Below are 27,323 nucleotides of genomic sequence, written 5' to 3'. Positions count from 1 at the left end.
ACTTGGTAGGAGATGTTTTCTTATGTGCCCGTAAAGGCCAGGTGGGAGGGCAAGTCTAATCTCTGAAGGTTACATTGAGAGGGCTTTGATTATGCTAATTTATTTTGTGAAGAGCCAGACTGTGGATCTAAGAGTTCTTCCTGGTGCTGGTTTGTTGTGGAATCTGATCTATCTATCCATCCAAATAACATCTTCTCATCTGTATGTCAGCCATTTATTTTGTCCCATTTTATCTGCTTTTATCCTTTCTGGGGGAAATCTGATAATATTGAAAAACCGATGTAGACCTGTAGCCGATGCCCTGTTTGCGATATCTTGGAGGCCCATTTACAACCACTGTTCAAAACTTGGATATGAAAGCCAATCTTACATCTGGATTATGGTTGCCGCGAAGGAATGTCTGGGTGCCTTTTTTTTATTTTTCGTTTCACTTCTATACCACTTTATATTTTAAAGAAAGAAGATCTCAAAGCAGTTTATAACACATTAAAACATCAAATAGAAACAATCCAGAATCAAAACAAATTCAAGCATCAAGGAAAATATTTCAGATCTTTCTCTACGTGACGTTTTCTTTTCCTCATATTTATTTACCTACTTAACTTAATAGAGCTGCCCCATAGAAGTACTCTAGGGAGTACTCATAAGTACTAGGAGCGGATGTTGTCTGAAACTCTGGAGAGTTGCTGCTGGTCACTATAGCCAGTGTGGAGCTAGATGGACCATTGGCCTGACTTGGTGACGGAGGAAGATGGCAGTCGTGGCCACCCCCCACCCCCCAAATGGACTGGTTGTAAGTAGCCAGGCAACCAGGTGGGGGCTGGCTGAGGGTAGGCTTAGCTTGGCCACCTGAAGGATGCTTCCAGTCGTGAAATCCTGGAGAGGCAGCAGTTGCCTGCCAGTGTAGACAATACTGAACTAGGTGGATTCGGTTTAACACCGTTTACTATGTTGCTAAGTCTCTGGGTTTGTGTGTGTTTACTTTGGGATAATAAAGGCACCGACAGACAAAATTGCATTCCTGTTCTCTGTTCAACAGGAGCAGCAGTCATTGCCTCCTTTGGGGCTCCTTAAAGGTAAAGGTATCCCTGACCATTAGGCCCAGTTGTGGACTACTCTAGGGTTGCGGCGCTCATCTCGCTTTACTGGCCGAGGGGGCCGACGTTTGTCCGCAGACAGTTTTTCTGGGTCATGTGGCCAGCATGACTAAGCCACTTCTGGCAAATCAGAGCAGCGCACGGAAACGCCGTTTACCGTCCCGCCGGAGTGGTACCTATTTATCTACTTGCACTTTGACGTGCTGTCGAACTGCTAGGTTGGCAGGCGCAGGGACCGAGCAACAGGAGCTCACCCCATCACGGGGATTCGAACCGCCAACCTTCTGATCGGCAAGCCCTAGGCTCAGTGGTTTAGGCCACAGCGCCACCCACGTCCCTGCTCCTTACACCTTCTAAATGTGCATTTGGTGGCATTAGATATCCACCCAGCTTAGCAGCTTGCATTCTGCTCGCAGGAAGGCTCAGAGCATGGGGCTCTGAATCTCAGGGTCGTGGGTTCGAGCCCAACGTTGGGCAAAAAGATTTCTGCAATTCAGGGGTGTGGACCAGATGATGCTTGTGTTCCCTTCCAACTCGACAATTCCATGATTATAAGCTGTGTACCTGTACCTCTATCAATTCTCTGCTGCCCGTATGACATTCTCCACCTAATCATTTCCCCGTCCCTCAATCTGAGGTTTCTCAAACCCCTCTCCTTTTGGACTGAGGGCTGGGGAAAGTGTGGGAAGACATATGGAGGAGAACCTTCACCATTCACAGTTAAATGACAGTATGGATGAGCCCTATAGCTTACCCTTATTTCGGTAATCTTTTGAGTGAAGGGCTTTGCCAGTGAGTGTGTTGACAAAAGAGAGTGATCCTGGGCTGGTGTTTTTCCCCCATTTTTTTTAAAAAAGGAAGGGGAGGGTGTTAAGAAGGTGTTACCTAGTATTGCTGCCAGAACTTAAATTCTCTTTCTTTCTTTCTTTCTTTCCCTCCCTCCTCTAACGGAGTTGGAGCCAGAGGCTTGTACTGTACAGGGTTTAATCTGTGCCAGGCTCTAATGCTGGGGCTAAATTCTGGCACATGTGTCCTAGCAAACCCTGAGAATGTGCAGAGTGCAGCGATGTGAACTTTCCAGAAACTTTTGAAGCAAGAGGGATTTTCATTTATAGTTTGCCTCGGGGGGGGGGGAATTCGGGTGCTCTAAGCATAATGTAACCTAGCATGTTTAGTTTACTTGCATTTAGTAAATAAAGCTTAAAATGCGATTAATGTTTGGTGTTTTACTATGTTTTTATATGTGCTGTAAGCCGCCCAGAGTGGCTGGGGAAACCCAGACAGATGGGCGGGCTATAAATAATAAAATTATTATGCTAGGTTGGCCTAATACTTATTTGCAGTTGGCACCTATTCATTGTTTATGAATAAACTTCTAAAACAGAACATTTTCTGCCACACACTGCGGATGCTAAGTCACAATAGGCTTGGGGAAAGTTGCAGTGGGTATGAATCTGTGTGTTCTCTGTGTATATATTTTATTTTGCCAGGGAGAATAAGAATCCTGCAATCCGACTTTCAGAATCCATATTGGTGTTCTAATGTTTATTTTCCACATGGTTGCAATTGGACTTGCGCCAGTTGCAAAACGTGCCTGGCTAATTTCTAACACTGGGCACATACGGGTTATGGTGGCCTTAGCACCCTCTCACAAAACATCACAGCCATGTGCAACAGCATCCTAAATAAAGCTTTGAAAGCAGTTCAGCCTCATATGAAAACTTGGTGGACTGAAAAATCCCAAGAAGTAGTACAGAGTTGAGTTTGGGCTGTTTGGTTCCTGTTCTAACATAACAAGACATACTGTTTTCTCACCTGCACAGTCATTCTCTGCATGTAGGCTATAAAATAGGTTTGATTTTGGCAGTTTTTCCTGACTCCTGCCCCGCCCTGATTTAACCGCACACTTGAATCAGCTCGTCAGTAGACCAGGAATCTTTGGGGTTTTTTTTAAAATGCTGCTGTAAAACTTTGCTGCTAAACTTTGCTGCGTTTAATGCTGCTAAACTTTGCACGGCCATAATGCATGGACCTGCCATGGGTAGCAAAGAACTGCTGCTGTGAATCTGCGCCCACTTGCTAGTGACCATCTGTGCTATAGCTATCTCACTAGCTACGTATTATAACACTGGGTTGCTTCACTTTGTTTTGGCTTCACGTGGACCTGCTGAAAATCAGCCGATGGACTACGACAGGTGAAGCCGCTTCAAGAGCAAAAGTGGGGGTGTAAAACATATTGTGCTTTTGGTCTGGTAACACAGATGGGGTAGATTGCAGTGCTTCCCATTCTACAGATGGGGAAAACTGAGGCTGGAAAGCGAAAGCTGCACACTTCGCTCCTCCCGGAGAGGGCACTCTTTGGTACAGATTTGGAATGGTTTTTTTGGGGGGGGGTTATTCTGCTTTATTAGTTGTTCTATTATGCTTCCCCAAGGCTACCACACTGGGCTATTTGGAATAGTCTCGACACTGACCCACACAACTTTGTCCTAGCTATAGTGGAAGGGATGGCCATCTCTGTCTTTTAAATTCACTCACAAACTCTCCTAGACTGCCACTGATTTTTTAGTAGCCTGCTGAGAGGCCCGTAGCCTGCATTCCCTTCGGTCAGCATAAAACACTGATTAGGACCAATTCCCCACCCCTTTTGACCAAGCAGGATCGAACAAGAGGGACTAAGCGATCCATCTCTCCTCTGCCAGGTTTGCACCTGAATGCAATTCCTTATCACCTGTATATTTGGCAAACTGAATGCTGATCTAGCTCAATATGACCAAAAGCAAAGCAGTGTAATTTGGGCAGGGTTTGCCAGCGTGGTGTCAGTGAGCATAATGTTCCCACTCCCCACCCCCACTTTTTCTGGTGCGTCTGAACTGCCCCCCTTGGTCATGTGGGGACCAGAGTGCCTACCTCCCCCCCTTGAAAAAAAGCATAGAGTTGAAGGAGGAAGTGTGGCGCTCTGGCCCACTTCCTCTTTCAGCTCTATGTGCTTTCCAAGGCTCAGATAAAATTTGGCCAGAGCCCACATTCGCCAGATCTCTTGTGAACAGTTTGTGTGCATGCATTTAATCTCTTACTTCCTTCCACCCGAGAGGCTAATGGGAGTCAAAATTGGCAACGCAGCCCGTGTTAGAAACTCGGATATTAAAAGCTAGGGGCCCAATGGCTCTAAAGCCTTCTTTTTCAAATGATGGACTGACTGTGATTGTTTCTCAGTTAAACATCTGCCTAGTTCAGATGGCAGCCTTGAGCTAGGTTAAGAACATTGAGATACTATAGAAGAAAAGTCCCTTGATTCAAGGACAGTCTGCATATCCCGTACTTTTCCGTGTATAAGACTAGGTTTTTTTACTTAAAAATAATTTTTAGAACGGGCTCGTCTTATACACAGGCAGTACATTGTGGGGCCGGGTGATTGCTTGCAGCCCCCAAAATAGGGGGCATCTTATACACGGGCGTGTTGTACACAGAAAAATACAGTATATTGGGCTGTTCTGACCTCTTTTTCTTAATGGTGACTGCTCCTGCTCAGCATTTCGGTTCCAGAAATTCATTCTGCTTGTTTGGATAAAGTATAACTGATAGAATTCTATAGGATGGGATATTAGTGTGTGAAAAAGGTCCGCATCCAGTGATCCCCAGATGGCGGAAATGTCAGTTGTTCCCAAGTAGTCAAAGGACGCCTGACCGTTAGGTCCAGTCGTGACCGACTCTGGGGTTGCGGCGCTCATCTCGCTTTATTGGCCGAGGGAGCTGGCGTACAGCTTCCGGGTCATGTGGCCAGCATGACTAAGCCGCTTCTGGTGAACCAGAGCAGCGCACGGAAATGCCGTTTACCTTCCCGCCGGAGCGGTACCTATTTATCTACTTCACTTTGACGTGCTTTCGAACTGCTAGGTTGGCAGGAGCAGGGACTGAGCAACGGGAGCTCACCCCGTCGCGGGGATTTGAACCGCCGACCTTCTGATCGGCAAGTCCTAGGCTCTTGTGGTTTAACCCACAGCACCACCCATGTCCCTCCAAGTAGTCAAAAGCCTGGTGCAAAATGCGCCTGGCTAATTTCAAACACTGGCAACCCCAGGGGCTATGAGAAGCTGGATGGACTTTGTAGCTTAGGTCAGCCATTTGACTCTGTTGCTTTTCCCACTCCCATGGCTGACATGTTTTGTATTGGATTGGGGCCTTAACACACTCCCACTTAAATCTCAGTGATATCTGCCTGAACCTGGCTGAAAATTGATACAGACCTATCCTCTGCCTGCTTTACTCAGGAAGAAAGCCCTGCTGGGTTTGTGCCGCCTGGCTTCCAAGTAAGTGTATATCGTTGCATCTTTGGAGAGACCAACCTTTCGTTTGAAACCCTGACCTTTCAATCATTATACTTCTTTCCTGCACCTGTTTCCCCAAACCTAACCTTCCTTTCCTTATCTCCCTGCGTCTAGAGCAGCCTTTCTCAACCTGTGGGTCCCCAGATGTTGTTGGACTACAATTCCCATCACCCCTAGCTAGCAAGGCCAGAGCTCAGGGATGATGGGAATTGTAGGCCAACAACATCTGGGGACCCACAGGTTGAGAACCACTGGCTAGAGCATGGGTAGGCAAACTAAGGCCCAGGGGCTGGATCCGGCCCAATCGCCTTCTCAATCCAGCCCGTGGACAGTCCGGGAATCAGCATGTTTTACATGAGTAGAATGTGTCCTTTTATCTAAAATGCATCTCTGGGTTATTTGTGGGGCCTCCCTGGTATTTTTACTTGAGTAGAATGAGTGCTTTTATTTAAAATGCATCTCTGGGTTATTTGTGGGGCATAGGAATTCGTTCTTTTTTTTCAAAATATAGTCTGGCCCCCCACAAGGTCTGAGGGACAGTGGACCGGCCCCCTGCTGAAAGTTGGCTGACCCTGGTCTAGAACATATAATTGTCAGCCTGTTTGACAACCTTCCCCCAGACCAGCTCTTAGATTGTTATTGCTGCCTTCCTTGGACTGTAGTTTATTTTGGGGGGGGGGGACTTTGTTTGCTCTGATTTGTTTAACCCCCTTAGCCTTTGTCCTGTCCTCTGTACCGCTTTCAAAGCGATTCGACCCAGGTCATAATAAGAATTGTTGGGGGACGTTTTTCCACTTAGGGTGGAAAGGCTCTTCGGCATCCAAATTTATTTTTTGAAGAAATATCAGGAAAAGATTTAATGCCCCGTTCAGGGCTCCCCATATTTAGCCCTTTTGAGCAAGTGTGATGATCAAACTGCTGGCCGCAGTGAGAACTTATTTGGCGCAGGAATGGAAGGCATGCTTCAGCTTCGTGTTGCAGTATGAAATATGTGGACTCCGGCTGCCACGGAGAAAAATAAGCCACAAGTTGCACATTTCTAAGGGAAAGGGAGACCCAGAACATTCCTGCACCTCTTGGTGGGATTTCATTTTCTTTTCTTTTTTTACATGTCAAATTCAGATGCGCAAAACTCTGGTTCAGTTGGTAAAACGTGAGACTCATAGTCTCAGGATCATGGATTCAGGCCCCAAGTTGGGGCAAAATATTTCTGCATTGCAAGGGGGTTGGACTAGATGACCCTCGTGGTCCTTTCCAGCTCCACCATTGGATGATTCTTACCCCACCAAATCACAAAATCCGGCTTTCCAGGGTGTGTTTCGCTTCTTTTATTTTTGCACATTACCTGCTCTCTATCTGTTTAGTAAATACAAGCTCCGTACTGCTCCTGTGGCTTGTGATTTTGGTTGTGTTTTCTTTTTTATTTGTATTTAAATTTAATGTTCATGAAAAGCTCTGTCCACAATAATCGCAAATTCATCTGAAGTTTTTAGAACTCCCACAGGGGAGAATGCAGGATGATCTCCCAAGTTGTGTAGACAATACTGACATAGGAGATGTGGCTCAGTCTGAGACTGCTTCCTGGGCTTGTGTTGTTGAGTGTGGCATCACCGGCACTTTGGAACTCCCTGCCTATTGATGCAAGGCAGGTGCCTTCACTATATTCTTTTTGGCGCCTGCTAAAAACATAATAGTTCGAAAGCACGTCAAAGTGCAAGTAGTTAAATAGGTATCGCTCCGGCGGGAAGGTAAACAATGTTTCCGTGCACAGCTCTGGTTCGCCAGAAGTGGCTTAGTCCTGCTGGCCACATGACCCGGAAGCTGTACACCAGCTCCCTCGGCCAATAAAGTGAGATGAGCGCCGCAACCCCAGAGTCGGCCACGACTGGACCTAATGGTCAGGGGTCCCTTTACCTTTAAAGACATAACCACTGGGGTGGGTCAGTTGGTAGAGCATGAGACTATTAATCTAAGGCTTGTGAGTTTGAGCCTCATATTGGACAAAAGATTCCTGCCTTGCAGAGGGTTGGACTAGATGACCCTCAGGGTCTCTTTCAACTCTATAGTTCTGTGGTTCAAATGTCGATGAGCCAACCAGATGTTTGGAAAGCTTGTAAGAGTTTTAATGTGTTTCGGTATATTTTATTGTGGCTTTAACTTTCTGTATGTTTTAAATTGTGGTTGAAAAATTCTTTTAAGGATAATTTTATTATTTTACCTTTCGAGGTGTTTTTTCCCCTTTTCCCTACAATCAAGCGGTATATATATATCATGAAATAATAAAATAATAGCAGAAGCATACAAGCGAGGAACCTGCATTCCTCCAGATCAACGGTTCTCAACCTGTGGGTCCCCAGATGTTGTTGGACTACAAGTCCCATCATCCCTGAGCTCTGGCCTTGCTAGCTAGGGGTAATGGGAGTTGTAGTTCAACATCATCTGGGGACCCACAGACTGAGAAAGGCTGCTCCACATGATGCTGGACTACAATTCCCATCATTCTCTGCCACTGGGCATGTTGGCAGGGGCTGATGGGAGTTGCAGTCCAGCGACAGCCAGAGGGGGCCACAGGTATTCCCCCATAGCCTTGTAAATGAAGCACATCTCAGGGGTTGAGCACGTTCTGAGCGTGCAGAAGCTCTGGGTTGGATCCCTGGACGTAATTTCCAGTGTGTTCTTAATGTGGTGTTTGTGTAGGGGAGGCAGTGGCAGATCGTACTGGCATGGTGTAGAGGGTTAGGCTAGAATTTCGGATACCAGGATTCACATCCCCACTCTCGGGGGCCGGTAGCGATCTCTCCGCCTAACCTACCCCACAGGGGGGTTGTGGGGATTAAACTGAGATGGGGAAAGATACGTGGGTGCCACCTCGACCTCCCTGGAGGAAAAGTGGGATATAAATGTCAGAATGAATGGTTGAATTTTAGGGGGCAGTGGGGGGGGGAGAGAATGGGTCCAACTGGTGAGATTGCATAGTGGAACCTCCCCTGGTGGAAGAGAGACCCATGCGGATAACCTGAAGAGGCCAGAGCTGACGTCGCCAGCCCTGGCCCCCTCCAAACTACAACTCCCATAAGCCCTGAGGTGCATCTGGGAGTTGTAGCACACATTCATATGGAGGGCGCTTGCTTGGAGTGTAGCTCACTAGGTGGAGCATCCTCTTCTAGGGGAGAAGGTCGTGGGTTCAATTTCTGGCAGCATCACTCTCGTTGGGGCCTAGAGCCTCCCTGCCCCTGGAAAGCTGCTGCCAGCCAGAGTGGACAGTGCTGAGCTTAGTGGCCTCACTCTGGTCCCCGGCAGCTTCCTCTGCTGTTTGCAGAGTTATAATCTGAGGAGGGGGCTGGGAAATCAGGGTGGGGGGGGAGGGAGGAAAGGAAAGCAGGAGGATTGTAGATAAATTTTTGGAAGGGGTGACTTTGAGATTTCATATGTGCCAGGTTTTGTTTTTTTTCAGTGGGGAGGGGGCCTAACATGGAGAGTCTGCATCCCAAACTCCTCCTGCCAGGGCTATGCCCTCTGCAGCTGGTTCCTCTGTCTCCTTCTGCCCCCCCCCCCCCAGCTTCCGCCACCTCCTTCAAGGTGACCTTCAAAGGGGTACAGGCTTCGCCCAGCCAATCGGAGCAGAGTGGGAGGGCCTTCCTCCCCTCTACCCCTCCTCTCTTTGTTTAAGATCACAGGATCCTTTAAGGTATCCTCTCTCCCCCCCCCCCACCTTTTCATTGAGGGGGTGGGAATGCAACACCCCCACACCCCCTAATTCCTGCCCTCTCCCCTCTTCTCGAGGGAGTCCAAAATTAACTATGTCCTTTTTAACGTGGTGTGTGCACGCACGTGGTTTTATAGAAGTCTCATCTGAGGCTTAGGAAGCGGAAGAGTCCTGGGGAATCCAGTTGTCCTTCAGAGTTGGTTGGAAAGGGGATTCCCGCCCCCCCTTCCAGTCTGAAATGGCCTCCCCCCCTCCTCCCCCCCTCCATGCATGCAATTGGCAGTTCCGTAGCTGCTCCCACATTCCTGCAATATTTTTAAAGAGGCAGGCACCCTTTTCCTTCCCTTGCATAGCAGGCTTAAGGTAGCAAAAGGAGCCTCTTGCAAACGGGTTTTTGCAAGGAAGGACCATAGGGTAGGTGGTCCGACTTGCATGCAAAAGGTCCCGTGTTCAATCCTCCAGGGGTCTCTAGGCTTGGACTGACCTCTGAAAGTCTTCCAGGCAGTGTAAACGGTGCTGAGCTAGACGGAGCAATGGCGTGTCTTTGGATAGGGCAGCTTCCTAGCATTCCTTTGGTTGTTTGCTCATCGAATTGTAGAGTTGGAAGGGACCACGAGGGTCATCCAGTCCAACCCCCTGCAGTACAGGAATCTTTTGCCCAACGTGTGCTCGAACCCACAGCCCTGAGATTAAGAGTCTCCTGCTGTACTGGCTGAGCTATTCAGGTCTTCGTCTCAAGGAGGGCAGTAGTGATTTTTGCGTGAGGAATAATCTGTATATATGGTGCCTTCGGTGTGCATGGTGGTTTATGCAGAGTATAAGAAGGCAGGTCTCTGTCCACAAGGAGCTTACAGTTACAATTATTAATAAGTGGTGGGCTTGGAGTGCTGTTTGAGTTAAAATGTGTAATTCACTCCAGATCTCTTGGGATGAACTGGAAGGGTCTGTATGGAGAAGAATAGCTCTCACTTATGAAGCATTTTTGATGCCTCTATTTAAGACGATGGATATGCACTATCTTATTTCTGCAGCCAGTGGCGTCTGAAGGGAGGCAGTCCCTTTGTGTATATATAAGCCAAATGGCCCCTTAAGCCTAAGTTAGTCGCCATAGCAGAATGTCGATTTGCCAGGGGTTTGGGCTCGAAGCCTGTCAGGATCCCTTCCAGTGCCACAATTCTATGTTTCCGTGATCTCGAGTACATTGCATGACTGTAGCTTGCGTTTACAATTCCCTTGTCCCAATACGCAACAAGGAGAAACTCGCACAGTGGAAGTGGAAATGCTTATTAACTCTGGACTAACTCTGGACTAAGGCAGAGGCTTCTAAACTGGCTTGATGGAGATGTCACGTCGCCAGCCTCCATAAAGCTCCACCTAGTCACAATTGGACGTGTGCCAGGGGCAAAACGTGCCTTGCACCCAACGAATTTCTAACACTGTTTCCAAACTGCGACTCCCTTCATCTGTGGCCATTGGCTTTGCTTGCTGGAGCTGATGGTAGCCCAGAACATTGGCAGGTTTTCCCCACATCTGAGTTGCTGCTTCTCTGTTGCTTGCGACTGTAAGCTCCTCAAGGCAGGCGCTGGACCCCAGCAAACCATCCTGCACACGTCCGGCATTACTCTGATGTTGAACAACAACTTCCATCACCCCTAGCTAGCAAGGCCAGAGCTCAGGGATGATGGGAGTTGTAGTCCAACAACATCTGGAGAACCACTGTGTTAGAGGGACTGTGTGCATAGAATATAAAGTCATCTCCCACTCACGGTTGCTTCCTTCTTCCCACCCTCTGAAAAACCAGTATGCTTAACACACTTAATTTCTCTGTGTCGGGTTATCGGAGGCTCTCCCCGTAGGGTGGAACAAGGTGGGAATTCCTCCTAAAGCTGAAAAAATGGCTTCTGTGGGCTTCCATCCATTTTGGGGTTTGGCGCCGGCAGTGCCAGGGTTCAGAGATCGCTCTCTCTCTCTCTAGCATCTATTTCTGCCTCGACTTGTTTAAAAACCGGTTCTTGTGTGCCAGGGCTGCCTGCAAGGGGAGTTTGCCAAAATTTGCCAGAGCGTTTCTGTGTCTGCATTGGCGGGAGCTGTTGCTAGAGCGTGCCTCCTTCTCTCAACGGTGTTTGGGAAGTACATAACCTCTATGTCAACATTCTCCTGTCCGCATTTGCCTGCTTGACGAATCTGGTTTGGCTAGTGGGTGTTTTGGTTGGCAGACGGCTATGGCAGTGGGGAATGTGCCTTCCCTTACCAACAGCATAAGTTAGACCCTGGTGGATCCCTCCAATCCTTATCCGGCATTCTGACCAGTGCGCCACGATGCTTATTTCTCAAAATGCTGCAAGGCTCTATAGGAATGCGCGAATGAAAAATTCGGCATCTTTTGTTTCCAGTTCCTTTCCCCCTTAAAAAACATTGTGAAGGTGGAAATGTAAAGATCCGAACGGTGATTTTTATCATATGTGGTGGACTTGTGATAAAATAAAAACATTTTGGGAGATGATCTACAATGAACTAAAGATGGTGTTTAGATATACGTTTCCCAAAAAACCAGAAGCATTTTTGCTAGGTTTCATGGGAAATGAGATTGCAAAGGTGGATCAAAGACTATTTATGTATGCCACAGTTGCAGCGAGGACTTTGCTGGCCCAAAAATGGAAGTTACAAGAAATACCTACTATTGCGGAGTCGCAGGCGAAGATGATGGACTTTGCAGAGTTGGCCAAACTGACTTGCAGGATCCGAGACCAGGGCGATCAGAAATTCCAAAGAGACTGGAGTATATTTATTGCATATTTGAATGATAATTGTAAAAATTTGAAGACACAAGCAGGATTGAAATAAATCCTACAATGTGGATATATAGTAAAGATTTAAATTGCGCAATTGGATGTGATATGGAATACCTGTTGAAGGGAAGGAAGGAAGTCGTAAGCTCAGCAGAGCAAAAGGTTGTTTTGGGTTTGTTACTGTAATGTTGGAAATGTTGTTTAAAGGAAAATAATAAAAAATTATGGGGGGGGGGACATTGTGAAGGAAGTTGTGCGATACTTGTGTCTTTAGCTTTCCCACCAAAGCATATAGCTTCTAACTTATTGCAGTACCCAAAGCCCATTAAGTGCTCTTGAATCCTTTCCTAACAATAACAAATTCCAGTGCATATTGGGGATCCTTTTTCTTACAAAGCGTGTAATAAGGCTGTACTTTTGACTCATCTAGTAAGTGAATCCTCAGGTGGGAAACTTTCCATCCTGAAATTTCCTAGAAAACGCTCATCACTGGTGCCTTGTGGGCTGTGTTGGCTACCCAGAACGGTGGATGGAAGTTGCAGCTGCAACATCTGGAAGGGCAAAAGGTCTCCGCACCTCTTTTGCGGGACCAAACCCGGAAAACCTGGTGCTTAAACATATAAGCAAAACGTGTACAAACTGGTGTAGTGCTGGATTCGCAGGTGTAGCGCACCTGGTTATTCATGTGCCACCGAGCTTGCCAACAATGTGCTCTCTGGGTTTTTGGAGCTACATCTGAATCTTCCGTCAGAAGCAACCTTAGAAACTCAGGTATATAATATAATCACCAAATGGCATTTTAAACCTAAGGTGCGGTTGCCACAATGGAATGTCTTTTTTTGCAATGAAATGATGATGATTCCACTTCTTTTTTATATTTTAAAAAATAAATAAATCTCAGAGCTGTTTGTGCCACATTGAAACATCAATTAAAATAATCCGGAATGAAACAAAATTCAAGCTTCAAGGAAAATATTTCAGAGCCTTCTCTAAGTTGGCTTTCCCCAGGCGCCAACCTGGCATTTCCAGAGATCTCCCGCGTGGTTGCAGTTGGACCCACGCCAGTTGCCAAACGCGCCTGGGCGCCTGGCTTACTTCTAACACTGGTGCCCTGAAATCTACACAGCAAATTTAACATTTCTCTTGGGGCATGGCCATTGCACCTTCCAAAATTTTTTTTTTAAAAAATTGGAACCATAGTGTTAGTGAGGTGCTGAGAATTCTTCCCCTACAGACCATGGGTAAGCAAACTAAGGCCTGGGGGCCGGATCCGGCCCAATCACCTTCTAAATCCAGCCTGCAGACTGTCCGGGAATCAGCGTGTTTTTACATGAGTAGAATATGTCCTTTTATTTAAAATGCATCTCTGGGTTATTTGTGGGGCATAGGAATTCATTCATATGTTTTTTTTTCAAAATATAGTCCGGCCCCCCACAGGTTCTGAGGGACAATGGACCGGCCCCCTGCTGAAAAAGTTTGCTGACTTCTGCTACAGACACTTCTTTGTAAAACCACGCTTTCCAGGGAAGGGGAGTCAGGGATTTGGGTCAGGACTGGCTGGTATGGTCCTATAAGCCCCTCTCTTCTCGTTCTTGGATGCCCGTGTAAAGAGGCCCTCTCGTGACTCAAAAGTGGGTGGAGCTAATTTTGCATCATGGGATGTAGGTGGGGCTTTGTTGTGCACCGTGCAAAGTGGGGGGGGGGCACTATACTTTCTGAATTGCTCTTGTTCCAGGAGGTAGGGTGGTTTTGCTGCAGGACTGGGGGTGCGGTTGCTGTGCTGGCTCACATTTGGACCTATGATTGGCTCAACCCTCCCGTTTTAATAATTTGGCGTTGAATGGCTGGCTTAATTCTTCAGCGGCCTGGTATATCTCCGTGGGAACCACCCTTACCCGTACATGTATGCACGAAGATCCTTTTAAGTCACCGGAATGTGCAACTACATGTTTTTTGAAAATTGCGTAACGCAAAATTGCACTGATTACCTTGCAAGGAAGGAGGCTGCCTTTGACCAGCCCAGAAGAGAGAGAGATCCAGTTACAGGAGATGGCTTCTGTTTTCTCTTCTCCATCCCCCACCCTGACCAGTCTCACGAGCCATCTGGGGTGACCAGTAACACTGGTTTTTCTGCTTCTCGAGTGCTGTGGAATGAGCCGGGCTCTCAAATCAGCCCGCTCAGCAAAAAGCATTAGGTTTTAATTCGAAAGGGTGTGTGTGTGTGTGTGTGTGTGTGTGTGTGTATTCAGTAAGTTCTTGGGAAAGATGGACCACAGACCAGTCTGCACCTGGCCATAGTTTGTGGCACCCTGACCGCCAGTGATAGTTTGCCAAGAAGTTTAGCAACCATACCTTGTAGGGCCCAGCTACATACTACCCATGTGAAATCAATATTAAATTCCATGTCAGTGCTCAGGGTTTAATAGGAAGCTGGTCAGTATAGTTAATAATAATAAAAAGGTAAAGGACCCCTGGACGGTCAAGTTCAATCAAAGGTGAACTATGGGGTTGCGGCGCTCATCTTGCTTTCAGGCAGAGGGAGCCGGCGTTTGTCCACAGACAGCTTTCCAGGTCATGTGGCCAGCATGACTAAACCGCTTCTGGCGCAACAGAAAGCCAGAGCGCATGGAAATGCCATTTATCTTCCTGCCACAGTGGTACCTATTTATCTACTTGCACTGGTGTGCTTTTGAACTGCTAGGTTGGCAGAAGTTGGGACACATCAACAGGAGCTTACCCTGCCGCGGGGATTCGAACCACCAACCTTCTGATTGGCAAGCCCAAGAGGTTCAGTGGTTTAGACCACAGCGCCACCCACTCCCTAGCATAGATTAGTTAGCATAGTATAGTTTGCCCTACTTATACCTGATTATTATAGTTCACTTACGAGATTGCCTTACCCTTCATGGGCCCACTAGACCGCTTTGATCGACAGAATTGGCACCACCACAGGTGAAGCATGATGCCCCTTCCTCACTTGTAAGAACCAGACTGTTTAGTGTGGCAGCGCTTTCCCTTTGGAACTCCTTGCCTCTTGAGATCGAGCAGGCGCCTTCGCTGTTCTTTTCAGTGCCTGCTGAGAACATTCCTGCTTAGAAATGCCTACCCAGGTGCTTTAGAAAGCTGAGGTCCTTCTAATCTGTTGTAGTATTTCAATTTTGGTATGCTTTAAAGTAGGATTGTAAATCTCTTAATTTAATTGTTTTATCTTTCTCTAAATCACTTTGAGGTGGGGGGTTTTTTGGGGGGAGGACCAATCAAGCAGTGTATAAACTTCCTTAAACAAATATGTAGCTCAGCATTGTCCACAACGACGCGGGTGGCATTGTGGGTTAAACCACAGAGCCTAGGGCTTGTCGATTGGAAGGTCAGCAGTTCGAATCCCCGCGACGGGGTGAGCTCCCGTTGCTCGGTCCCTGCTCCTGCCAACCTAGCAGTTCGAAAGCACATCAAAGTGCAAGTAGATAAATAGGTACCGCTCTGGCGGGAAGGTAAACGGCGTTTCCGTGAGCTGCTCTGGTTCGCCAGAAGCGGCTTTGTCATGCTGGCCACATGACCCAGAAGCTGTACGCCGGCTCCCTCAGCCAGTAAAGCGAGATGAGCGCCGCAACCCCAGAGTCGGTCACGACTGGACCTAATGGTCAGGGGTCCCTTTACCTTTACCTTTACCTATTGTCCACAACAGGGTTTCAGGCAAGTGGCTGGGTTTGAACCTCGGATCACCCCCATGTCTTCTGCCCTGCTCTCCACCATACTTGCAGCAAGAGTAGCCAGCAACTCAACAATGTTTATTGTTCTTACGGGGCAAGTGTTTCCTAGACTTTCCTAGTATGCTCATGAACTGAATGCATGGTTCCTAGGTATGTAAGATGGTGTCGTTTTCTGTATTTGCCACCTGCGGAGCTGTTTCTGTTCCCCTGCAGATCACCTTCTGCCGAAAACCGTGTTGCTCGTCCTTCTGTCCGCTGCGGCGGGATTACGTAACTTAACGTAATTAATGGTGAAGATTACATCATTCCACCCCACTGATTTTGGTTCAAAGCGGGTGTAATCGATTGTGTACCATTTGCTGACTCAACACAACAGCGGCAACATGGAATCCCACCTGCTTTTGCTGGGTTGTTTTCTGTTCTGGACAAATAAGTATTGGCCTTTTCCGCTCCCTTTTTCGTCGGCGTTCTCCGACGTCTAAAGGCCGCTGGCAGGGGTGCCAACATGGACCTTTCTTCCCTGCCGAGGCCCAGAGAATGCCTGTTAAGAAACCTTTCCTAGGAAGACTGCAAAGCCGCCGTTGTTCTACGGAGCATGAGAACCAAACTTCTTGCCAAGAAATGCCAGCGTAGATGAGCCGAAGGCTTGTCAGACTAAACCAGTTCCCAGTTAACTCTCTTTTTTTCTTTCTCTTTCTCCATACTCCCCTTTTAAAGAAGTAGTAAAGTATTCCCCGCTCAACTCTCCCAAGTTTTTAAGAGTTTCTGGCTCCTGCTAATCTCTTACTTGTCAGTCCTGGAAATGTGGGGTTGCCTCCAATGTTGATCGGCGATAGGCTACAGTGGTAGCTCGGGTTAAGAACTTAATTCGTTCTGGAGGTCCGTTCTTAACCTGAAACTGTTCTTAACCTGAGGTACCACTTTAATGGGGCTCCCACTGCCGCACGATTTCTGTTCTCATCCTGAAGCAAAGTTCTTAATCCAAGGTACTATTTATGGGTTAGTGGAGTCTGTAACCTGAAGCGTCTGTAACCTGAAGCGTCTGTAACCTGAGGTACCATTGTATACCTATTAAAGCTAATGAGCATGGCAGATCCGGGCTGCCTATATGTTAGCAGGCCAGGTTCAATGTCCTTGTCTTAATTTACAAGGCCAACAGCAATCTAGGTCCCATGTATCTTAAGGATCTCCTGATCCCTTCTCTCCCCTGCCTGATCACTTTTGGGGAGTGTCCGGTGGTTCCCCCACAGCTCTGATGCAAGGCTTGTAATGTCTAGAAGCTATGCATGCATTCAGTGTTGTGGGCCTAGACTTGTGGAACTCCCTGCCACCAGTTTGTATTAGAAGACAGGCACCCTCCCTGCTGAACTTCAGACGCACAACAAATGCTCGTATTTCCACAGGCGTTTTAAGCTAGCGTCCAGGTTTAAGTTCAGTTTTATGATGAATGTTTGTTTTGTATGGTGCATAGAAATGCTCGTGATTAAGCAGTAATTAAGTACCTTAAAATAAAAATTTAAACCAATACTTTTAGCTCCCGTTTCAATTGGGGGGGGGGTGACTGTACTTGTTCTCTGTGTTGACTGATCCAGAATAGCTGTAACATCCCATTTTCATATTTGCAATTGCTAATGCCAACTAGGAACACGTGAAGCTGAACTATGCAGAGTCAAAAAGTGTTTATGTGTGTGTTATATGTATTGAGTCAGACCATTGCTCCATCTGCACCAGTGTGGCGTTATGATTAGAGTGTTAGGCTAGGACCTGGGAGACCAGGGTTCGAAACCCCACTCAGCCATGAAGTTCACTGGGTGACCTTGGAGTCAGTCACCTTCTCTTAGCCCAATCTACCTCACAGGGTTGTTGTGAGGCTGAAATGGGGGGGGACCACGTACACCACCTTGAGCTCCTTGGGAGATAAAAGGTAAAGGGACCCCTGACCATTAGGTCCAGTTGTGACCGACTCTGGGGTTGCGGCGCTCATCTCGCTTTACTGGCTGAGGGAGCGGGCGTACAGCTTCCAGGTCATGTGGCCAGCATGACTAAGCCACTTCTGGTGAATCAGAGCAGCGCACAGAAACGCCATTTACCTTCCCGCCAGAGCGGTACCTATTTATCTACTTGCACTTTGACGTGCTTTCGAACTGCTAGGTTGGCAGGAGCAGGGACCGTGCAACGGGAGCTCACCCCGTCGTGGGGATTTGAACCGCCGACCTTCTGATCGGCAAGTCCTAGGCTCTGTGGTTTAACCCACAGCGCCACCCGCGTCCTTGGGCGATAAAGGTGGTATATAAATGTAATAAATAAATAAATTCTAGCTTAGTATTGTCTGCAGTGACTGCCAACATCTTTCCAGGCTTTCCGACACAAGGTCTCTCCCAGCCCTCCCTGCAGATTTTACTCACTGATTTATAGTACCTCCCCTCTTGGGTGGACTTTTGGATCTTGATCCAGCAACGCTCTTGCATTTTTGTTATGTCCAGGAAAGGCTCCGAGGTACCTTTCCCTGTGCAGAGAATTGTTATTACTTGGAATATTTCTTGGGGCGGGGGGGGGGGGTGTGAGAGGAAGAGAGCATTCCATCACATGACTCGTAGAATCACAGAATTGTTGAGTTGGAAGGGAACCCCAGGGTCATCTAGTCCAACCCCCTGCAGTGTGATTCCTTAATGTGCTGCCTAAAGCATTGAGGATTCCAGGCTAGGGATGTTGGAGAATGCCAATAAAAACAGAAACTGGTCTAGAAACTGCTGGTGCTTGCTTATTCCTCCTGTGTTCAGAAGAGAAATGAGTGGAATGTGGGATATGTAATGTAATGGCAACGGAACTTGCATATTGTTGCCCCCTCAGACAGCAAGAGAAACAATATCTGTTTGGGCGGAGGACGATACGCAGTGAAACGCAAACAGCGCTGCATGTGATGGATTCAGGGTGGCCTGGAAAGTGCTGCCTTCTTATTTCTCCAGTCCAGACCCAGATATATTTTTTTGCTACCTCAATGAGAACTGGGCCTCAGACCTACTTTCCGCCCCATAATTGTTCTTCTGTTGCTCTCTATTTAGTATGGATATCTGTGTGGAAGTCTCAACGTGCTATAGTAACCGGCCTTGGCTCTGCTATTCAGCCCCAACCCCATTTGTTTGTATGCTTGACAAGGGCAAAACCCTTTAGCCGCAGTCCCAGGTTGTGTTGGTACGGAGCCCGGGCTCTGGGCTCTATTTATAACTTGGCTTCGGAGCCAACGCTGTCCTCCTGCTTTCAGTCTTCTTGCAGAGTTGAGGGTGGAAAAGAAGCACTCTCTGCTGGAACTTTGTTCTCCAGGAGAACACGGAAGAAAACCCATCGCGCCTTGATTGCAGTCTTCCCTGGCAACGCACGGTTGGCGTCTGGTTTTCCAGAAAATGAAGGTCGCTGGCAGGAACTCCAGGAGAATTTTGACCGCGGAAATGCAGCCTTTCAGATGTTGGTGACGTTATATTTTATTTTTTTTTCAAAAGAGAAACCACCCATGACTAAAGCAGCGATTCACCAAGGTGCTCTGCATGTGTTCTCCCTGATTAAAAACTACCTTGGTCCACCTTCTGGGAAAAGAGGGTGTGCCCCTTTGGAAAGCATTTTCCTATCCAGACCGTGAATTTCCGGAGAGCATCGCTCTGCCCATAGATTTCGTCGTTGCATTTGGATGTGACTGGTTTTTAACACGTACCCCCTGGCAGGGGACAATGGGGAACAGCCTCTTTGCCAGCTGCTGCCGCTGCATCACCAACCTCATCTTCCAGGTCCGTGTGGAGGGCTCATCGGACGAGAGATCTCCCCTCTTGCCTGTGCCAGCTGCCGTGGCTCTAGAGGATGCCCGGAAAATCCAAGCCATGCTGGTCGTCTCCAGAGCTTCCGAGGGCTCTGCACCGTACCCGGATATCGTCATGAGCAGCGTGTCGCACGAATACCTGCAGAGGGGGGCAGAGCCGCCCAGCAGCTTAATCGAGAAGAGGGTGGAAGAGCCCACCAAGACTTGCGTCAGGTGCCTGACACTCGTGGCTCCCGGCTTGCTGCAGCATGCACCGAGCTCTTGTCTGGTGCATGCCCTTCCTGCCGACCTTGAGCAAGAATCATCGCGGCCTCCAAACTATTCTTGGCCGCTTGGTCGAGCTTCCAAGCCCCACGAGGTTCTTGAAGGTGTAAGCTTTCAATCAAACCAGCTGGAAGGCAGTCCGGGCAGTGGAGCAAATGCCAGGCACGGGACACCAGCTTCTGGGCTGCACCGGTGCCAAGGAACCGTGGCAGCGAGCCAGAACGTGGCTCTGGGGCCCACGCCAGCTGATACTGGCTTGGCAGCTTGCAGTTGCCAAGTCTCTTCTGCTGCCTTCGATTCTGGTGGACCCTCGAGGGGCAGTGCGCCGTCGGAGAAGCCTGTGCTTCGTCCATCAGGAGAGAAGAGCTCAGTTGTCCTCCAGGCTTCTTCGTATGAGCCACAGGAAGTTGAAAGCGTGGAAGGAGTTGTGGATGCTAAAAGGGACGCAGGTAGAGAGTTCGGCCTTGCACCTGAAGGGGAAGCTGGTCCACGATACAACCATAGGAGGAGTAAAAGGGCACTTGTCTTGGGGCGGTTTCTACTACCCACCTTGGGGTATATATCCTGTTTGCCCTGACTGGGGCCAAGTCTGTATGTAGCATCAAGTGAGGCTAGAGCTGGGTGATATTGGGTTTTCCACTTTGTGATCTTTTACCAGCTAAACATTGCAATATAGTGGAACCTTTGTTCTTGGACTTAATCCAAGGCGCGGCTTCCGATTGGCTGCAGGAGCTTCCTGCACTCAAGCAGAAGCCGTGTCAGATGTTTGGCATCCAAAAAACGTTCAGAAATCGAAACACTTCCGGGGTTTCAGTGTTCAGGAGCCAAAACTTACGAGTACCAAGGCGTTCGAGAACCAAGGTACAGCTGTATAGCGATAAGTCGCAGTGTGTGAAATAAGGATAGAGCTATGTAGAGGCATTGGATGCCTTCACGGTTTCCCCCACATTGTGATTTTTGCAAAGCACAGACACACATCGTGTTTCGCAATGTATTGCCAGGTCAGAAATCATGAAACCTGATAATCATGATCTGGACTTGAAACTGGTTTTGGACACAAGGCTCTGCTTGCGATTTTAAAGCAGATACGTGTGAAGGAAGAAGAAGTTGACGTTGACATGGAAGGCCAGGGAGAAAGGGGGGAATGATTTCTGACAGAACTCAAAGGCTGCTCCTGACCACATTATTCCCCTCTGGATTCAGAGTGGAGTCGCTCTTGACGTAAGCATTGTGAAACCCAGATAGTTTTGCATTAAACTCCACCCCACTGCCAAAAAAAAAAAAAAAGCCATCTGGTCCAGTTTTAGGCTTGAAGTGCCAGAACAATGGCAACAACATGTGGCAGTCTTTATTTTTTTATATTTCTCTCTCCCCTACGCCCCAGTCCCTTTGTGAGTAGAGAACATGGTTTCTTGAGCATGGAAAGGATTAGAGTTCGATCCCTGTTGTTGTTCTTGTTTAGTCGTTTAGTCATGTCCGACTCTTCGTGACCCCATGGACCAGAGCACGCCAGGCACTTCTGTCCTCCACTGCCTCCCGCAGTTTGATCAAACGCATGCTGGTAGCTTCAAGAACACCATCCAACCATCTCGTCCTCTGTCGTCCCCTTCTCCTTGTGCCCTCCATCTTTCCCAACATCAGGGTCTTTTCCAGGGAGTCTTCTCTTCTCATGAGGTGGCCAAAGTATTGGAGCCTCAGCTTCACGATCTGTCCTTCCAGTGAGCACTCAGGGCTGATTTCCTTAAGAATGGATACGTTTGATCTTCTTGCAGTCCATGGGACTCTCAAGAGTCTCCTCCAGCATCATAATTCAAAAGCATCAATTCTTCGGCGATCAGCCTTTTTTATGGTCCAGCTCTCACTTCGATCCCTGTAGCCACCTGTTAAAAGGACCACAGGTAACTTGGCTGGGGGAGGCATTGGGCAGCTTCTGCCAGTCAGGCCCCAAAGGCCCAGTGGGTCCATGCATCAGAGCAGGACGCCATGTTCCTTCACTCATTTTGCAACCCTTTCCATTGAAGCCTGGAGCATGTGTGTTTGGGTACTGCAACGATTATGCAGCGTGGTTAGTTTTGGACTAGGACTCGGGGAGACTGGGGTCTGACTGCTCGCTGGGGGACCTTGACCAGCCATGCGCACATCAACTTAACCCTACCTCACAGGGTTGTTGTGAGGAGCAAGCGGAGAGGACGAGTACCATACACACCGCCTCTTGCTCTGTGGAGAAGAGCTGAGGTATAAGCTTAGTAATGGCAGCTGTAGAGGACCTGTCAGCTTTCAAATTATTCAACTATGGTGAAGCTAGAGTGTGGTTCGGGTGGACTCTTCACCAGCCCTGGTGGCTTCTAGATAGTTTGGACCACAACTCCCATCAGGCTGTGCTGGCTGGGCCTGCTGGGAAACGTAGTCCGGAACATTTGGAGGGTGCCAGATTGGGCAAAGACTGGCTTCGGCTCTCTGTGTTTGCGTGTGCTTCTAAAACTTGTCAGTGGAGGAGAACGTACCTTATATATTGTAAACCTGGAATTTCCAGTAGACACACACACATGCACCATGTATGTTGATTTCCTGTGCATGCTTTCAGGGAACAGGGGTTAATGTTTAATGTAGAAAGGCCAGCCGCAGGAGTGCGGAGTGCCATTCAAATGCCTTTTTGACGGTTGTTACGGAGAAGAACGGCTTCTGTAGAAAAGCAGGCCGTGCCTGGAGATCGAACATCAAGCCAGAAAGAGGACTTGGAACCTTGACCTCGCGTTGGTGTGGTAGTTTTAACGTTTTCCTCCTGACAGAAGGGGGGGAAGTCATGTGTTTTTTTAAAAAACAACATTGTGGAAGTGCAGAAGCCGTCTGTTGTGTGTGTCTTCGGTTCACCCAGCATGTCATAGAATTGTATAATTAGAAAAGGACCCTGAGGATCATCTAGTCTAACCCCGTGCAATGCAGGAATATGCAGCTGTCCCATATGGGGCTTGAACCCACAACCTTGGTGTTATCAGCACCACATTCTAACCAACTGAGAATGTTCCACCTTGGCAGCCCTGGGCCAAAGCCTGGACCCCTGAGGTCCTGTAATCGACCTCCTCTTCTCCACTACCATCAGAATTATTATTATTATTATTATTATTATTATTATTATTATTAATATTATTCCACCCATCTGACTGGGTTGCCCCAGCCACTCTGGGAGGCTCCCAGCAGAATATTAAAAAAACAATAAAACATCAAATGTTTAAAAACTTTCCTATGCAGGGCAGTCTTCAGATGTCTTCTAGAAGTCTAATAGTTTTTTGTTTCCTTTACATCTGATGGGAGGGCATTCCACAGGGCAGGTGCCATCACCGACAAGGCCGTCTGCCCGGTTCCCTATAACTTCGCGTCTTGCAATGAGGGAACTGCCAGAAGACCCTCGGAACTGGACCTCAGTGTCTAGGCTGAACGATAGGGGTGGAGACGCTCCTTCAGGTATACTGGGCCGAGGCCGTTTAGGGCTTTAAAGGTCGGCACCAACACTTTGAATTGTGCTTGGAAATGTATTGGGAGTCAAAGTAGATCCTTTAGGACCAGTGTTATATCAGGGAAGCATAGAGCTGCAACGCAGGGATCTTTTTCTCCAGTGTGGGGCCTGAACGCAGGACCCTGAATCTCATGCTCTACCGACTGAGCTATCCCAGCTAATGGAAGAGTCAGTTGAGGAATTTTGAATGAGCTTCCATCCAAGACGCAGAAACATTTTTGCCGAAATTCTTGGGAGTTGTGTTAGCAGATGTAGAGAATCGGTGATCCAAAAAACCGGTGTCCCTCCTTTTTTGTTGCCAACTCCCACAAATCCCCAACTCTTCTCTGGGGCAAAGAGAAGTCCCCACAGTCCAGCAACGTTCAGAGGGCCATATTGGGGGGGGGTGCTTCCGAGAGGGCCACATTTGAAAATAGCTTACGGCTAGCAAGCACACTTGCTGCTGAACTTAAGCAGCGCCAGCCCACGCACTAGTGTAGCATCCTCTTGATCTTCAAGGTTGAAAGACTTGCGTGTCTCTTTAAAACAAAACCCAAAAGAAACTTAACACCTGCGTGGCTGGCACACAGACGGGTTAATCTCTTAAACACGGATAATCCAATTGGGGGTATTTCTGTTTAAACACAAGTTCTTAGAGAGACTACTGTGTCTGACAAGAAGTTGTCTTGATGGGTGGGTTTTGCAGAGAGCCAGGCCTCTGGAAACCTGAGCACAAAGTCTGCTCTAGGAGCATTGCGTGCATTCGGGCTATCAAGTGATGCCTGCCATTTTCGCATATTGTTCCAGCACTATAGCCATGTTCCTCTTCTTCCTGCCCCATGTGGAACTGCTGGAAAGTGTGTTGGCACTGTGGCTGCATCATGAGCGCTGCGGGAACCCCCCTGGCCTTCCAGATGTTGCCGAACTACACGTCCCATCAGCCCCAGCAAGCGAGCCAGTAACCAGGGATGATGGGAAGTATAGTTCCTCAACACCAGCGGGCTGAAGATTCCCCACACTGCAACATTTCTGCAAGACTTGCTACATGAACAACTTTTCAAGGTTCGATACACAGGATCAGCTGTTGATTAGAGTGGTGCTGATAACACCAAGGTTGCAGGTTCGATCCCTGGGTGGGATGCCTGCATATTCCTTGCATTGCAGTGGGTCGGATTAGATGATCCTTGGGTCCCCTTCCAATTTCATGATTCTATGACATTGTCTGCATGCCACCCATAGCAGATCTGCACGTCTTCTCCCCACCCCCTTATGAGGCTTGGCATTCAGACGCTGAAATCTTCTTGCAGAGAAAAAAAATTGAGAACCACTGGCTTGGTGAGAGAGCAGATACTTTTCTGCATGCAATAGTTCCCTTGTTCTATCCATGGGGCTTTCAGCTGAAAGACTCTCTCGGAGGAGGAGGAGAGAGAGGGAGAAAGACCAGAATGGACAAAGTTCAAGCTTTGAGTAAGGCAATTTCATGTGTTTATGCTCACTTTTCTCGCTGTGTGACTGCTATTCCCCACCACCATCCACCACCCTTTAGCTTTAAATAGGATGGAGAAGAAATCGGTTCAGTTCACAATGAAAGGTGAACCTACCTAACTCATGCTGGCTGAAACGATTTGTGAAACCAAAGTCGCCCTTAGAGATTCGTGTTCCTATGAATTTTGCAAATGCTGTTGTCCCGCCAGTGTGTGCATCTGTTGTGGTACATTGCACATGGAAATGCATGAACTGCTGAAACCAACACACCCAACTATTACTGAAATCAACGCAAATGCATTAGGTTAAGGGAAATGGCTTTGCAGAAAGATGTACGCAGGCAACGACCTTTGTGTGCCCCAGTTATGTTCCTGAGCCCTGCATGCAATCGCATAAGCCCATTCCGCCTCCTCCCTTCTGGCCACTTTTGGGTTGCGGCGATGCACGTGCGCAAGGTCGCACGTCGATTGGATTGCACGTAAATTGCTCGCTGCCTGTGTTGGGATGACTTGGCGCTAAGATGCTCACAAATTTCCAAGGGAACTTTTAAAAAAAAAGATGTGGGGAAGAAAAGGTTGGAAGATTGAGAAACTGAGCAGAGCCGAAATGGGCATGCAGAGGGGGTCCCTATGCCTTGCCCATTGAACCCTCGGGATGTGATAGGATAGCTGTGGAAATCGGTTGTGCAATGGATTTTTAAGTATTCCAACCCCTGTGCAGGAATGCTGTTGTGCAAAAGTTCGCGGTGTTTCCACATCATCTGAAACTTCTCTCTGTAGGAACAATCCTGGAATGAACGAACATTATTCAGGGTCTGGAGTTTGTTCATTTCAAATTGGGGGGGTGGGGCTGAGAGAGATCTCTGGGAAGGATGTTGCCTTGCAAGCCGTTCTTCTGTCTCTCCTGCTCTTTCCTCCCCTTCCCAAACTTACAGGACAAAGGTACCCCCTCCTTCATATGTTTGCCCTTTGATCTTGCTGTGTTGCAATTTCTGGCTTGACGGTGTTTGTCCTTTTTGGCAAGGAGACGGCTGCTGGTCTGCTGCACCACCCTAGATTGAGCACCGGTGGTTTTTGAGTCTAGGAGTGCCTCATGCCTTTTCACCCACATAAAATCCCCCTTCCTTTATCTTATTTATTGAAGATCTCTGCATGCCTTCTTTCATCCTATTTAGGAGTCCAGGGCAGCAAACGACCGATTGTGTCGCAGTCCAAATACAATACAGTCGTACCTTGGTTTTTGAACAGCCTAGTTTTCAAACGTTTTGGCTCCCGAACGATCGAAACCCGGAAGGGAATGTTCTGGTTTTCGAATGTTCTTTTGGAAGCCGAACGTCCGGCGGGACTTCCAATTGACTGCAGCGTCTTCCTGATGTTTACTCAGAATCTCCTTTCTAGTAACTAAAACAGGATTTGACTGGCATCTTTTGCAGATCTGCTAGGGGGATGAATCTGGAACTTCGGAGTCCAAATCACGTGTGCTGTCCTCAACCCTTACACAAATGATTATCCGAGACTATTCAGAAGTTGAGTCGGCATTTGCTGAAGGCAGGGACTTCTCAGTGGTAGCCCCAAGTTGCTGTAGAATGTAAGAGGGCAGAATTGTGTTGCAACGTGACTTATAGCCTTTATGGATTGGATTTAGAGGCCCATCTCGTCCAGCATCCTGATCTCAGTCGCTAACCAGTCACCCTAGTGGGAAGTCCGAAGGTTTTGATGTTGTGTATTGGCCTGTCAGTTGCCCTTGGGTGTGTTTTTTGTAAGCTGCATTGGGAAGCCTTGATATTCACATTCGCCACAAATTCGCAAGCTCCCAATCTGGTTGCCAGGGAGGATACGATTTGAAAAGAATAATAATAGTTGGGCCATTGATTGGCAGGGCTGTGCGTTTCCTGCGAGCGTCACATAAATGCAGAATTTGCGGCACGAAAGAAGCATCCTGAGAACTCGACAATATGCAGCAAGTTTCCAGTCCTCAGTGTGCAAATTAGAACCTCTGGTGGCCATGGGGGGTGGGCTGCGTGGTACCCTCTTTTTTTGCCTTACTTGCATGAATTTTGCAAAGTTGTGCAAAGTTTATTTAAGTTGCACGACTTGGGAATTGAACTCTGCTCCTGTGGCGCTGAAAGGGACACCGCTTCTCAAAAGGCACCCCTGCTTGCTTGGTCGCATAGCCTCTCCTTCTCTCCGCCTCCCTTCCGCACGCTCTGGTACCTAGTGTGAGAATAAGTCCTGCCTTCCGACTTTAAACTCCTCAAAGCTGCCAGAGTCCCCTAAGCCTCTGTCTTTGTAAGCTAAGGAACCATATGTGTGGTGTTCAGGGGGCAGGGAGGGAAAGAACTGCAGCAGCACAAGACTCTGCTCTCCCTCCCTTCCTGCATGAGCGGGAGGAAGGAAGATTATCAAGGTAACAATCATTTTTCGTGCAATTGGCAGATCCTCTGCAGGAGTTTACAGATGCCTCTGGGCTCTGCAGCTCTGCCCACGCCCAGCACCTGGTGATTTTAGTTAAATAAGTCTCTTCAAACTTGAACTGTGAATGATTCTTACTCTTCAAAAAAAGGGGGGGGGGAATTGCAATCCACTCCCTCCCTGCATTTTTGCCTCTTTTCTCTTTCAATCATTCAGTTAAAGCACTCCCCAC

At 48.0% G+C, this 27,323-nt stretch overlaps 1 protein-coding gene across 2 annotated transcripts in view; it reads left to right on the top strand.

The window, feature by feature from the left end:
• CLUH (clustered mitochondria homolog) overlaps positions 1-27,323 on the top strand; it is a 71,862-nt gene that overhangs the window by 5,965 nt on the left and 38,574 nt on the right. Inside the window, exon 1 of one of the 2 annotated variants that reach the window (XM_083587385.1) lies at positions 18,853-20,151. The exons of the other annotated variant lie outside the window; for it this stretch is intronic. Within the exon in view, the coding sequence (XP_083443511.1) occupies positions 19,353-20,151 (799 nt within the window). The 5' untranslated portion in view covers positions 18,853-19,352. Of the gene's footprint in view, positions 1-18,852; positions 20,152-27,323 lie in introns of those variants that run through there. 2 annotated transcript variants of the gene reach the window in all.

The sequence above is a fragment of the Podarcis filfolensis genome (genome assembly GCF_964270895.1).
Source record: "Podarcis filfolensis genome assembly, chromosome: 15".
Classification (NCBI taxonomy): Eukaryota; Metazoa; Chordata; class Lepidosauria; order Squamata; family Lacertidae; genus Podarcis; species Podarcis filfolensis.
The sequence above is the reverse complement of the archived record's forward strand: the minus strand, read 5'-3'. Positions and strand labels throughout refer to the sequence as shown.